This window comes from Dermacentor silvarum, chromosome 1, assembly GCF_013339745.2.
Source record: "Dermacentor silvarum isolate Dsil-2018 chromosome 1, BIME_Dsil_1.4, whole genome shotgun sequence".
NCBI lineage: Eukaryota > Metazoa > Arthropoda > Arachnida > Ixodida > Ixodidae > Dermacentor > Dermacentor silvarum.
This window is the reverse complement of record NC_051154.1, coordinates 138121374-138135814: the sequence shown is the minus strand read 5'-3', so window position 1 is coordinate 138135814 and position 14441 is coordinate 138121374. Positions and strand designations below refer to the sequence as shown.

The window sequence follows — 14441 nt, the reverse complement described above, 5'->3', positions numbered from 1 at the left end:
AATGTGAATTAAAATTTTCTATGTACCATACACTCCTTCAACACGCAAATGAAGGAAGGTTGGAAGACTGTTCAGCTTATCAAAAGACAAAAATATATCAGGCTGTGTCAGAGGAAACAGGTCCACAACCATGGGAAAAAAAGAAAAAAAAAAGCATGTCTGTGAAACAATTTGCTCAGATGCATTTATCTTAAGTGTAACAAAAGAAAAAGAATTTTTTAGGAATATTGTACAGCACCTTTCTACATAAACGAACACACCTGCCTTACGTTCGAAAGGAAATAATCATGACCATTACAGACTTAAAATATAAGCTTAACAAGCAGTTTTTTCATGTCACATGCAGAGGCCCCACATACTACTGCTGCAGACAGAAAGTACACTTGTGCATACAAAATCTGCAAGACTATTTTATTTCTTTCATTTTTGTTGCTTTCTCCATTGCATCCTCTTTCATTATGTAAAGCAATGCTTCAACAAAAAACAATGTGCTGTCTGGTGATGCAGTATGTTTAAATGGTGCAACGCTGTAAAAAGATTCGGCACACATGCAGGAGCTCATCTTAGCAAGTTTTTTTTTTTTTTTTTTTTTACACTGTGCATGGAAACAAAACAAAGAATTGTTCAGATTGTCAGAAAATGTGGTTTAATGAACAATGTCTTAAAGGAAGTTAAACAAAAAATTCAATTCTGGGGTTTTACAAGCCAAAACCACAATATGATTATGAGCCAATGAGCCATGCTGTAGTGAGGGACTCCGGAATAATTTTGACCACCTGGGGTTTTTTAACATGCACCCAATGCACAATACATGCCGTTCTTGCATGTCGCTGCCCTCGAAATATGGCCGCCGTGGCCATGATTTGATCCCGCTACCTCATGCTTAACAGCGCAATGCCATATCTTGGAGGGAGTTCATGTTGAACAAAAAATAATAGTAATAATAATAAATCTACATTTTATGACTTTACTAAGTGAATGATTCAGAACAGTAAAGTATTATCATGAACTCTTGCATGGAACACAGTCAAAGAAAACATGACAGTTGAGACGCACAGTAAAGAAGAAAGACATTCGGCTGGCTGTCTCTGCACCAGACACAGCTGACATCAAGCATCCTGAATCGCTAGCTTCGTGCCTTCAATATCAACACCTCTCACATATAACAGTAATGGTGGAGGTGCAGGGTACACCCCACGACTTATGATGGACTGTTGCGAGAGTAGTTTGTCTTGAAGGCACAAAGCAAGCAACTCTGGTAGTTGATGTCGGCTGGGTCCTTAGAAAGGGACGGACAGCCGGCCATCTTTTTCCTCTGCTCCATGCTTTGATGGCCATTCGCGCCTTGTCTATTCTGTGTGAGGGCTCATGCCCACGTTTCTTTGCCCATAATTGCATAAGCCCAGTGGTATCGTATTATTTGCACCCATCAGATGGTGCCACTTCCTTATCCAGTCACCAAGATTTTTTATTCATAGTCTTGCCCATTGTTCTTAATTTCTCTTCTTCGTTAAGGGCTGGCCCAGCAAGGCCCCACCCTCTTACTGTACTGCTTAACTAAGTCTCGTTAACTGCAGTATAAACAAAGTGTACAATAATTTGTCATTCATATTTTTGTGCAATGTTTTTTCCCATGTCCTGCAACAGCTTCCATATGGAGGCTAGCAGTATGTATGAAATAAATAAATAAATAAATAAATAAATAAATAAATAAATAAATAAATAAATAAATAAATAAATAAATAAATAAATAAATAAATAAATAAATGTGCTTCTTAGTCATGACATATAAATCCAGCAAACAGCTATCTTGCTGATCAGTAGATCACTAAATACAAAAGGTGGTACTATGAAGGAAAAATCAGACAGTCTTTCGAGCAAATGTTAGGTTCGTAGCTGCATGTGCATGGGTAAGATGTTTACGAAAGCACAGCACAGTGACTAGGCGCATTTATGTACCATATTCAAAGAAGTACCGCAGGGCCCTTTTAAGGCACGCTGTAGTGGGAAGCCATGGATTAATTGTGACTACCTGGGGTTCTTTAACATGCATGCAATGCACGGTACACGGGCGTTTTTGGATTTCACCCCCCATCAAAATGTGGCTGCCATGACCTGGAATCGATCCTGCACCCTCAGGCTTAGCAGCGCAACACTACAGCCACTACGCCCCCACGGCGGGTATAAGGGGTGGGTTACAGAAATAAATGTACACACTGCATTTCAATGTTGCATGTTTAGCTGCAATGCATGTTTAGCTAAAGCCAAAAACATGATATAGCTTTCAAATCTGATTTTAAGCAAACAGACAAACATGTACAAATATGTGCCTCTAATTCATTCTTATCACACTCCTTGCCACAGTACCACTAGGCTCAACCTTAGGGACCTTTATTTTCCTCATTTACTAAAATTATTTATTTGACTGCCCAACACACAAACATCCACAAATATCTTTGTACATGACAGCTTTTTTGCATTTCAGCATAAAATCCAATATAAACCAGGTTCATCTTGCTACATAGCACCCTTTTAATCAGATTGTGGTTTTGGAACATCAAACCCCAGAGTTTAATTTTTGTGCTACTAAGCTGCAGTTTGCAACTGTTGTCTCACTTGGCCCCTGGGCCTCAGCAGTACAACATGCGTTCTTTTTGCTACAATTTACAAATGCAAGTTCTCACAATGATTACGAGAATGTGTGTGTGCGTTTGTGTGTTTTTATGAAAAGAAATACTGACAGGAAAACTAAAAATCCTTTTTAAAAGCAAAAACCAGAAAAAGTGCACAAAATTTGTGAGAAGTAAAAACCAAATTTAAAACTGTACAAGCATAAGCATACCCGAGGTCCAGTGCCAGCATCCAGAATGGTGCATGTGTAGATGCAGGCATGATTGGCATTAAGAATGCTTGCGTAAATGCGGGAGCTGCAGTAGCCAACAGGGTACAGGCTCTCCTGGCAGTGGAATCCAGCTCGGTCAGTGACAATCTCCCCAAGGCTATGCACTTTGCAACCAGGCAACACAATAGGAAACAAGGGTCGACCGCATGAGTCCAGTGGAATAGGTGCTACTAGTCGCTTGTCTGCTCCTGCTGGCTTTCTCCGTTTAGGTCGCGGTGCTTCCTCGGTGAGCCCCTCCTGTAGAAACAGAACATGGCTTCACACAAAGGTGGTTTCAAACGGCTGGTCAAATGTCCGTGTACTACAGGAATAACACCCATATTAGTGCATAAAAGAAACAATGTAGAAAGACTACAAACACTATTTACCTAAAAACACCAGCACACCATAAGGATAGTGGTAACAAATAAACAGGAAATTAAAATTTTACAAATTTACCAAACGGTATTTGTGCACTAGCTTCTTGGCACAGCATTCGCAAGGTGTTTCAAGTTACTTGAACCAGAGATCTTAAAGTGGTACCTGACAGGTGAGGGCAACTATTTATTGTTCTAATTATGCAAGATAAATTACGATCATGTTTAAATATTTACTTTAGAGCACACATTGGCATTTGAAAAAGTTGACTGCTCAGAAAACCCAATGAAGTTGTTTTCATGAACTTACTTTTTGCATGGCCCTTTTTTCAAGGCTCTAAAAGAAGACATCAAAATATGCAAAACTAAAAGACCCCACTGCACATACGTGCATTCTCAATTGCAACACTCTCAAGTATGTTTACAAAGGACATCAGCATGCTGGCTGCAAATGAAGAGAAGAGCATTCCAACCATGGCACCTTTTCATTACAACAATGAAGTTGCTGGATTCCCAGACCAGTTGCCTCTGTGTGGCTGGTATGTAGGTTTGAACTCCTGAAGAACATGTTGGAGTATGCTACAATTCAGGGTACACTTCTACTATATGGTGATGTCATTTATGTACTTCATGTTTTTTTGTTGTTTTTTACGGTACAGGAAAAAGTAAACTGCAGAAAAGTTAACTTCATGGAAGCCGCTGCATTGTGTGTTTTTTAATGGACTTTATGAAAATAACTTGCACCCTAACATGAATGTTTAAAAATTAGCATAATGACTAACTATTTAGCTAATTTAGCACAAAATATTCTGAGATGTTCAAGATGACTGAACAATGTTCCATTAGTTGTATATACTCAAGTACTATCAGTTTGGCTAAGGTTACATAAAACAACTGTTGGCTCCAAGCAAAATGCCTCTTAGAAAAATATGAAAGCATCAACAGAACAGTACTACTCTACAAGTGACTTTTCGGGCCTTCTGTACAAGACCTATGCTTGCCCATTTCGGATATTTTCGATCATGGATAACACTGCTTTCAGGATACTTAAAAGATACCAAGGGTGTGCAAATGATACAAATTCAAAGGCATAACCCCCTCAAACCACGTCATGGGTGGTCAAGAGTCAAAACTTGAGCGCATACAACTCTTCCAAAGCAGTCTTCGTTATTAGTGGGTGCAGCCTGTTCAGCTGAGCACATGATAATACAGTCAACTTCCGCTAACATGGCAATGGCTCATTTGGCCAACATTTAATTAAACTATGTTCAAAAAACTCAAATAGCTCAAATGCATTCTAAATACTTGCTTTAGGTTGAATGACAGATGTTCAAAAAACCCAAATGGCTCAAATGCATTCCAAGTACTTGCTTTTAGTTTAAACGATGGATAAATCCAATAAATTTTGTATCTCCTGTCAGGGTCACATTGAAGGAAGTAAATTGACAGACAAGTTTTCAGCTTGCCATGAACATAAATGAATTGTATGATTGACCTGTTTATCTAGGTGTGTGTGTGTGCACGTGCGTGTGCATGTCGGGGGTGGGTGGAGGCACTTCCACAGGAATTAGATTTTGTAATTTAACACTGTCAAAAAGCCATATTTAAATACATTCTGAACCGAGAAGGCTTGTAGGAACAGCAGCAGCCTGATCTACTTAAATGGCTAATCAGGTTCCCGACAAAAAAAAATTTACTCATAAAAGGCCCCTCACCAGGTTTGGGCATTGCAAATAAACAAGTGTGGCACACAGATCACATGGTGGTGATCGTGTCCGCAAAGACTGAAACGGCTTTGTGGCACAAGATCGGTGAAAATTTCAAACAGAAAGCCGTGCGCCCTTCCTCTGGATGGAGTCATGCAACGAGTGAGAGAGTCAAGGTCACACGCACAGATGCCTCTAAGCAAGATGCACTATTTGCAATATCACCGGCAGTGGCATGTGGCTCTGGTTAATCATCCAATGCGAAAGGCACAACACCACCACTTGAAATGCACCGCACAGCAAAAAAAGGATAAAGAAAATAAAAAAGGAGGCGGGGAAGGAACGTTGCTTGTGTAAGTTAGTCGAGGCAAATAGACAGAGTGTGTCGCTGTTTGCAGTGACGCTCGCCTCCTGGTGGCATGGTAACAGAAAGTTCAATTTCTCTTAACTCCCCCAATCGTAAAACTATTTGAAAAAAAAAATATTTCGGTAAAATGCTCTGTAAACGGCACATAACAACTTAGTGTATAACCAAAATTTGCAATGAAACCTGGTGAGGGGCCCTTTAACACTTATTGCCAGTGAGAAGTCATCACTGCAGGAAAGGCTTCTCCCACAAAAGCATGCTGAACCTGCACTCCGTCCCACTCCATGTTTCCAGACAATAATTTTCTTAGATGGCACAGGCATGAAGAGGAGGCAAACCAGTGGCTCCACAACAAACATGCCATGGCCATGCACTACATACACAGCATCAGCCTGCAGCAGAAACACAGGTACATTAATAGAGTGAAACAAATTAGAAGAGGCATCGTCCCAACTTAAGCAATAATGAGTGCCCTTGCCATCCCCATGAATACATGAACAGCAACTTGCAGGCTACAGCAGATAAAATGCACTACAGAAGGCTGAGCGAATCCCTCCACAGGCAGGGGTATTGTTTGAACCTTACAAATATGCCCCTATGCCCTAAGAAGAGCAGGTTCCAGCCAAGGCAGTGCTTTACTAAGGCAATGGCAGGAATGCGGAGACCAAGGAGAGGGAAGAAGTGGGACAATTGAACGAAGTGATCTACAAACATAAATGTACATGTTCTTACTGAGGGGTAGTTGCCAGCGTGTTCTTGATTTGTCACTAAATATAGTAAAAATGGAACTGTGCACTGTCTACACAACGAAAACCAAGTGTTTATGAAAAAATAAACTATACAGATCATAATTTACACCCCCCCCCCCATGTCTTCCCTTACAAATATTAAAACAGTAATATGTACCTCAGAAGCCTTCTTTTTGTCCTTTACAGTTCAATAACAAAAGGTGTAAATAATAAAATAAATAATAAATAATAGATAACAAATTAAGCAAAATAATAAAATGTTCAAGCTGTAGACTGGGAAGAATTAGGAGTGAGGATCAACGACAAACATCTCAACAACCTTTGGTTTGCAGACGATGACATGTTCACCAACACTGGGAATGAATTGCAACAAATTATTCTAGTTGACATTAAGAGAAAAAAAATAGAGCTGGGCAGGCCATGTAATGCATAGGGTAGATAACTGGTGGTCCATTAGAGTTACAGAATGGGGGCCTAGGGAAGGAAAGTGCAGTCAAGGATGACAGAAAATTAGGTGAAGTGATGAAACTAGGAAATTTGCAGGTAGGTGCAGCTTGGAATCAGCTAGCACAGGATAGGGGTAATTCAAGATCCCTGTGAGAGGCCTTCGTCCTGCAGTGGACATAAAAATCGGCTGATGATGATGAATAAAAAGTCTGAGGGCTTCACACAAAGTGTTATAACCTTGTAAGCCACATCACATCAGCTAGACCCATTATGGTAGACACGCACCTTTTGAAGGAGCTCTAAAACACCTTTCACAGCCTTATCTTATCATTGCAAATGCAACCTAATCAGGCCTGGTGCAGGGCATGTGACACATGGCCAGTCACGCATGCTCGTGCTGTATTTTCATTCCATTTTCATCACTCAGCCAGTGGGCACACTCTGCTCAAACAATTCCAACAAACCTGCAATTGGTTGCTATCATTCAATGATGAGATGGCATGCACATTTGTGGTACAGGTAGAAAAGATCATAAAGGAATGCAAATCAGGAAAAGGTGGACATGGGTGTTGCAACATCCTCTAACATAACTGCCCTTGTCTCACATCATATAAGAAATGTGACACCACAATGTGACATTTCTATGTCACTATGCCAGACGGAGATACTTTTTCCTCCAATGGACTATGCCAATTCCACTTTCCCCTCTTACTCACAAAGAAGAGATATATAGCAAATGGGCATAGCAAGCTCTATATCTCCAAAGTCTGTTATCAATCTGAACTGCTTCCTCTAGATGTGCTCTTCTCCACATAACTTAGGCGCAGCACACGAGCAACGCATTAACTGCAGCACACCAGAACTAACCTTTTCTGCAATACCCAACCCAACATCCATATTCACATTACTAAAAAATCAGAAGTCATATCCCTTCGGACAAATGAAAAGTGCGATGTGCATATTTCACTTCTCCATCGTTCAAACTTAAGCGAAGGGTCCAGGGCAGTTGTAACTTAAGCAACAGGTGCTTTTGCTAACAACTGTGTACAAACCTTAGTGTTGCGTCGCTTAAGGACCTTTTTTGAAGCCTTTGCCTGCGCCTTGTCGGTGCTGTCCGAAACACCGCCAAGTGTTGGTGTGGTCGGCGGTGTCGAACTACCTGCCTGCGCTGGAGCACTGACGGGTGCTGGCCGCACTGTTTCAACGGGTCCATCACGTTGCTGGCGGTACTGGAGGAACTTCTTCAGGAGGAAACGTCGCTCTTCTTTGGCCACAAAGATTGACTCTTGCACGCGCGCCACTTGGTCGCAGAGGGCGGCGCTCTCTATGACTAAATCCTTCATAAAGCGCTCAAGCTTACGGCATTTGGTGCGGTAGCGTTCATTTTCCATTGTAAACATAAGGTTGGCCCGTTTGAGGGCCAAATTACTTGGTCCTTTCTGACGACCACTACGAGGAAAATATTTAATTGTGTGCGCTGGAACGCCAGCGTCCAAGTCGCTAGAATCATCTGATACGTCGTCAGTCATCTTTACTTTGAACCTGGCTGCCTACTTACAGTCAAAACAAGTAGGCTCACTCAAACATGCAAACGCCGTGATTCCAATGAAAAGTTCTTGCACAGAATAGGAACCAATTAGAAGGCTCCGCCGCTACTTCCACATTTGCCTAATTATTGCATTACTGCTTTCAATAAACCACAATAAAAGACATCACTACCGCATCCAGATGCTACCCACAGAGAAAGAAATTCATGCTAATGCTACCATAGAATATGCTACCTTTGGTTCATATGAAACAAACACGAAAATATTAGCTTGGCTCGGCTACGGCATTTCATCCATAGTCGGCGATGGCTTTTCTATGGATTGGCTTTCTTACATGAAGAAAAGTTGGCACCATTCGGGCTTATCTCTTTAAAAAGTTTGCACCCTTTGGGGTTTATCTTGTCACACAACAACAATCGTCATCTGTCTTGCACCTTTCCTGCGCGTCATCAGCGTCAGGGTGGCTAGAATCTAGGAGAACCAGCGCTGGCCAGGAGGCGCTACGGCAGTTTGGGTGTGCAGCTGAGATATGCTGACACCATCCGATAGGGAAGCCGCGAAAATGGTACGACATTTTGGATGATAGCAGACGCGCGCCAGTATCAACGTTCGCTTTCGTTCTATGCATCGAGCCAAGCTTTGGCCATACGGCCCTACTTGATGCGCGGTGAACAAAGCGCATGCGCTCATACCTTCTATCACGCCGGTTCCCAGTCAGACCAAAACCTGGACACATGTACCTCAAGATTAGCGGTGGAATTGATAACGCGAAATCGCAGCATGTGCAGCTGAAAACTGCTTCTACCGCTCGCTAGGCTGTGTGTTATGGCGCTGCTGCAGGCACGCGAAGTTTCAGCGCTGGTTGCCCATAAGCGTGGAGAGCATCACGCATAGCATTCTCGACAGTAAAGTAGCGAGCACAGAGTGTTCAAGAAAGAAAACGCAAACGAGGCAGACGACGATTATCGTTGTGGGACAAGATAAGCCCCAAAGCGTGCAAACTTTTAAAGCGATCGAAGCTCTCTATGTCTCACTGATTCGTCTGTGAGCGCCGAAAACGCACTGCAGGGAAGCCAATTTACGCAATGGAACTATCTGCGCATCTGCGCACACAACGGCGCACGACATACGTATAGTAGAACACTACAATTTACATTCGCAGTTGTACCGATAAGAACAATAGGAACTGCAACGCCACGCTACCCTGCATTACGCGTGTCAGGCAATGCATTCCCGGCTTTGCTCCAGAGCGAGGCTGAAGACGATCAGAGTCGAGCAATCCGCCTGGCCGTTGAGGCCGTGAAAACTCACCGTCCTCAACGCGCAGGGACTGCTTCGTCCCCCCCCCCCCCTCCCCCCACCTACGTGTAGGTTAAGAGGCGGGCACCCCAGCTCGGTGGAATAATAAAGTTTTCAATCAATCAATCCCGGCTGTCACGATGGGTAGGCCGCGTGTGCAGCGCACAGCAGAAGAGACTGCCGTAGGCGCACGTAAGCGCGAGCGCGATCGTGTCTGTAATGTGTGCGTGTAATGAACGGCTACATGATCTAAAATAAAGGCTATGCAACTTAATGAAATGTGTCTTAATTCAACTTAAACGTTAAAAAAATACAATCCTAAACAAGCAATCAAATCACATATGCATCGCATCGGGTCGATCAGCACTTCTTGGGTTTAGGGTGCCTCGATGCCAAGCGCCGCTTGGCATCGCCGCTTGGCATCGAGGCACCCTACGTGGGTTCGTTGCGTGGTCGTTGGCTTTGGACTTTGATTCAGTTTGCATATGGGCGAAACCTTCCCGTTCAACCATCTTTCTTTAAAAAAGGGGCTTTGATTTTATTGCGATAGCAATTATATGGACACTCAAAAGCAGATTTCTGCCGTCGGCGTCGCCGTCGCCGTCGCCGTCGCCGTGAGGTTCCGTATGACGTCAATGGAGATGAAATCGTCGCCGCGCGCCGAACGCTGCATGTGCGAGTGAAAGGGCGCGAGGGGCGCGCGCTTTCACGGGGAGTGAACGCACGGCGGAGAACAAACGCGCGTTCTGCGCCGTGCTCGCTTAAGGGCTGCTGAAGTAAGCGTCTCTTTCCTCCTTTACAATCACCATATATGTAGAGCAAACGCACCTTCTTCCGACGCGCGAGAGGCCGTGGGGGAGGGGGAAGGGGGAGGGAAGGGAGGCGACGTTTAGCTGCGGCACCAAGTGCCTATTTATATCAGAGGCTCCGGCAACAGTCACCAACGCCGCACGCATTTTGAGCGAACGCGGGCAAAACGCCGACGGCGTCGACAATAGTTCTGCGTGTTGCCGGTGCTGCTGCGTGTCCAAGTTTATACAGCTGATAAAGCTAATATAATTACTCCGTATAGCTCTCTACAAATTTGCTATCGCAATTGATGCTTCGCCTTTCAGGTGAAACTGCGACAACTTTTTTTGTAAGAGCTATGATATACACTCTTTAAAAAGTTTGCACCCTTTGGGGTTATATTATCCCACAACAATAATCGTCATCTATTTTGCCCGCATGCCCGTTCTTTAATGCTGCGCCATAGAGTAACATACGGATTACTTGTACATATATGGACTTCCAGGTCGCGACTTAGAGCGGGGGCGTGGCGCTGCGGGTCATGTGACTTCCGCTTAACACGTGTTGTCATGGCAATCGTGGAGCTCCTAGGTGCCTAGGGACATAATCGCTTAGGGACTTTTGAGGCACTGGTTTGCGCGGCGGCGCGCAGACGTGTCTATCTTTTATTCTGCCCCCGGAAAATAAACGAAACCAGGGGCATAAGGCATGCTTTGGCAAGTAATGAAACTATTGCGTTATGAAATCACATTATACTTATTCGGCGTTGTGTTCAGAAATTGTTACATATCGTTTAATTTTTATATATGTTATGTCTTATAATCTTCTCAATAACTGACCTTTCGTCAGGAAAAGATTTCTTGATTGTGTCTTTTGTATACATTTACAAGGCGTTACATGACTTTTTTTTTTTTTCAGTAATGAGTATTTGCGCGACGAAATGCGCACAAAACAAATATAACTCCCTAACGTGTTTAACTGAATCCGCTTGTCTCATGGCTCATCCGAGAGATACCACTCTCTTGCATGGTGGTAGGAGGGGACTCGGGCAGTAGAACTGAATTGTCTCCTACGCTGAGGTCTTGCAAATACTCATATAAGCTCGTCAATTTACTAAACAATCTTCCGAGGTCACTCGAATTTTCTGTGTAATTTTTATTAAAGGTGATATATATATATATATATATATATATATATTGTCACGCGCTAAGGCAAGCGCAAGCAACAATACCAGCAGCCAGACACGAAGAATGCCAGACACGAAGGGGACGGTTCTCCAGCTGGCGCGGAATCTTCGACTTCGTCGTCTTCTCCGTTTTTGCTGGGCACCCAATGATGATTGTTGGCTGGCTCAAAACACCAGGTGGCAGTATATATATATATATATATATATATATATATATATATATATATATATATATATATATATATATATATGTGTGTGTGTGTGTGTGTGTGTGTGTGTGTGTGTGTGTGTGTGTGTGTGTGTGTGTGTGTGTGTGTGTGTTAAGGGTGTTTCAGCGAACACATCCAAGAATTCTTAAAGGTCGCCTGTGGCAGATAGCACAATTCTAGTTCATGAGCTGGTCTACTCGAAGAGGCGGCCATTACTTGCCCAAGAAATTGAAATGCATAATCGAATAATTAACAAAAATTTACTAATTAGGATTTAAACTAATTACCTGATGGCCCATATTGCAATTTACAAATTGTAGCCGTAGAGTTCGCAAGGCGGTTAGTTAATTAGTTAGTTAGTTAAAAACCTAATTAGTAATTTTTTGTTAATTATTCGATCATGCATTTCAATTTCTTGAACAAGTAATGTTCGCCTCTTCGAGTAGACCAGCTCATGAACTAGAATTGAGCTATCTGCCACAGGCAACCTTTAAGAATTTTTGAAAGTGTTTGGTGAAACAGCCTGTATATATACAGGCTGGGTACATGGGTAGGGTTCGGAAAGCTGGTCAGGTCCCAGACCCCCCCGGAAAAATGAAAACTTTTCGCCTATGCACAGCATCGTCGTGGCATTGTCATCCTAGCCATAGGAGGCTATGTCCTAGCATTATTCACGAGGCCTTTCACGCTAGCTCAATCTGATCACCACCATCTGTTTTTTATTGCGATAGCAATTATATGGACACTTCAACCGGATTTCTGCCGTCGGCGTCGCCGTCGCCGTTGCCGTCGTCGTCCCTATAGATAAAATCTTCGCCGCGCGCCGTATGCCCGAGCGGAAGCGTGCGGGGACGCGCGGGGACGCGCGCTATCACGGAGAGCGAACGCACTCAATCTCCCACGCGCAAGCAAGGCAGCGGGAAGCCAGCGCCGGAGGGAGCGGGGGGGGGGGGGGGGGGGGGGGGGGGGGCGCACTTCTACTCTGCCAACAACCGCGCTCGTCGCTCGCTCGCACCGTCGCTTATCTCCACACGGCTCTGACCTTTATGCGCCGTGCATTCGCCGCTCAGTTTCCGTTGAAGCGATAGACCGCACGTACCTTCGCCCGCTGCTGCGGCGTATGCGCTTGCTGCCACCGTTTTGACAGTCGTTGTCTGCAGTCATTCAGTGTGATCTATTCATGTTTGTTTGTGCGCGCTCACACCACGCTTGTTCAATCAGTTAGCAATAGTCGGGCCACATTTTCCAACGCACGCTACACATGCAATGCTGCCCGGGTCGGCAGTGCAGCGCTACAGGTGTGTCCCTTCGCACGCGCTGCCCACGGGAAGCGCTTCTCATCAACACCACCGTTTCACACGCGCCTCCTCGTGGTCATCGAGCCTCTCTTCATGTCGGTCTACTTACGCCGGTCTACTTACGCCGAAATGTCGCGCCTGTTGTGTTAACCAAAATGGTAGTGTTCTTCATTGGAGAAGGACTTGCCAGCTGTATATCATCTACTTGGCTGGGCAGCTTCACAAGGAAACCGTTGTGGAATCTAAAGAACAAACAGAAGGGATCTCGGGGGCCTTTTATATCCATCAGAATCATTCTACAAGCTGGTCAATGCCCTTGAAAACAAACTTACTCGTGCATTCAGTCTAACACGTTTACATGCCAAAGCTGTGGCAGAGTTTATTATGCAGTTGATCAATTGGTGATGTGCCAAAAATTGGTTGCCTAGAGCATTCTGCTGCCCTGACAGCATCAGTTGTACGTTTTTATTGCGTCACAAGGATTCATTTTTTGCTTAAAGGTGTCAATCAGCAGGGCAGTGAGAATAAACTAAAAACACTGAAATCTTGCGTGTTGTCGGTCAAATTTTCTCATAGTTGTTTTCTTCACTTAAATAAACGCTTTCATGACCAGATCTGTTGCTGTCTGCAAACATAGGAAATTGCTTATTTGAGCGTCGAAAGGACATGCTACAGGTCTGCAAGCGCTGGAAAAAAGTGGTTTGTATGTCGAGAAGTAATCAGCTAGGTAATGACTGTAGTTTACAGGTCGTACGTATGGCACGCATAGGGTGAATACTGCTGACCTCGAGGACGACGGTCGCATTTTGAGGGAGTCGAAATGCAAGGCACCCGTGTGCCCTAAAATGTCAGCGCGCGTTAAGGAACCCGAAGTGGTCGAAATTATTCCGAAGCCCCCAGCCCCTATGATCCTGATCCTGAGGACAAAAACGCGTTTGAATCTATCAACGCAATGCGAACTGGGCCCGTAAAATTTCACAGGCGTAATGATGCGGGCTGATAAAACGTTGATTTCATGATAAAGACGTATTCCTTGACGCTCGCAGAAAGCGCGCGACACCCGAGGCTGGCGATGCGCTCATTTCGGCTGCGCGCCTTACCGCGCCTTGGAGTTACTGTATATGGAGCATATACAGTAACTCTAGGTACTCTAGGCTCTGCGCTTAGGCGCAAATAGAAACTCGCGTCAGGGTTACTTCCTCCGACTTCCGTAGTAAGGCGCCACCCGGAGGGTAACTCTCCCCCACGACCGTAAGACAGGCGCGAACGCTAGACGACGGGGGAGAGTAGGAAAGGGCGATCGGAGAGGGTGGTGAACCGTTGGATCGGCCGCATCTGGCTGGCATTGAAAAAATGGAGGAGGCCGCTGGCCTGTGTCTGACCTAAAACATGCGGCACGCGCCTTTGTAAGCGCGCTCAAAAAATCTACACGGAAAGGGGCGCCGAGAAAGTGGGTGGGCGCTGCAGTACGTGGAAGGCTACGTCCCTTTCCCTCTGTCTTCTTGAAAGCTCCGGGACTTTCTCGAACGGCTTATAAAAAGGCGCTCGGTCTGCCCATGAAAACATCTACGGAGCGTCTGCTACAA

The 14441-nt window shown here is 44.5% G+C and overlaps 1 protein-coding gene across 2 annotated transcripts in view; it reads right to left on the bottom strand.

Annotated features, from left to right (window-relative positions):
- LOC119436105 (transforming growth factor beta regulator 1) overlaps positions 1-8362 on the bottom strand; it is a 28224-nt gene extending 19862 nt beyond the window's left edge. The window contains exons 1-2 of one of the 2 annotated variants that reach the window (XM_037702850.2): positions 7580-8362; positions 2843-3139 (exon numbers count right to left, since the gene is read on the bottom strand). In XM_037702850.2, coding sequence (XP_037558778.1) covers positions 2843-3139; positions 7580-8056 — 774 coding nt within the window. In that variant the 5' untranslated portion in view covers positions 8057-8362. The remainder of the gene's footprint in view (positions 1-2842; positions 3140-7579) is intronic. The other variant, XM_037702851.2, reaches the window with a different exon arrangement.
- Between the last annotated feature and the right edge of the window lie 6079 nt (positions 8363-14441).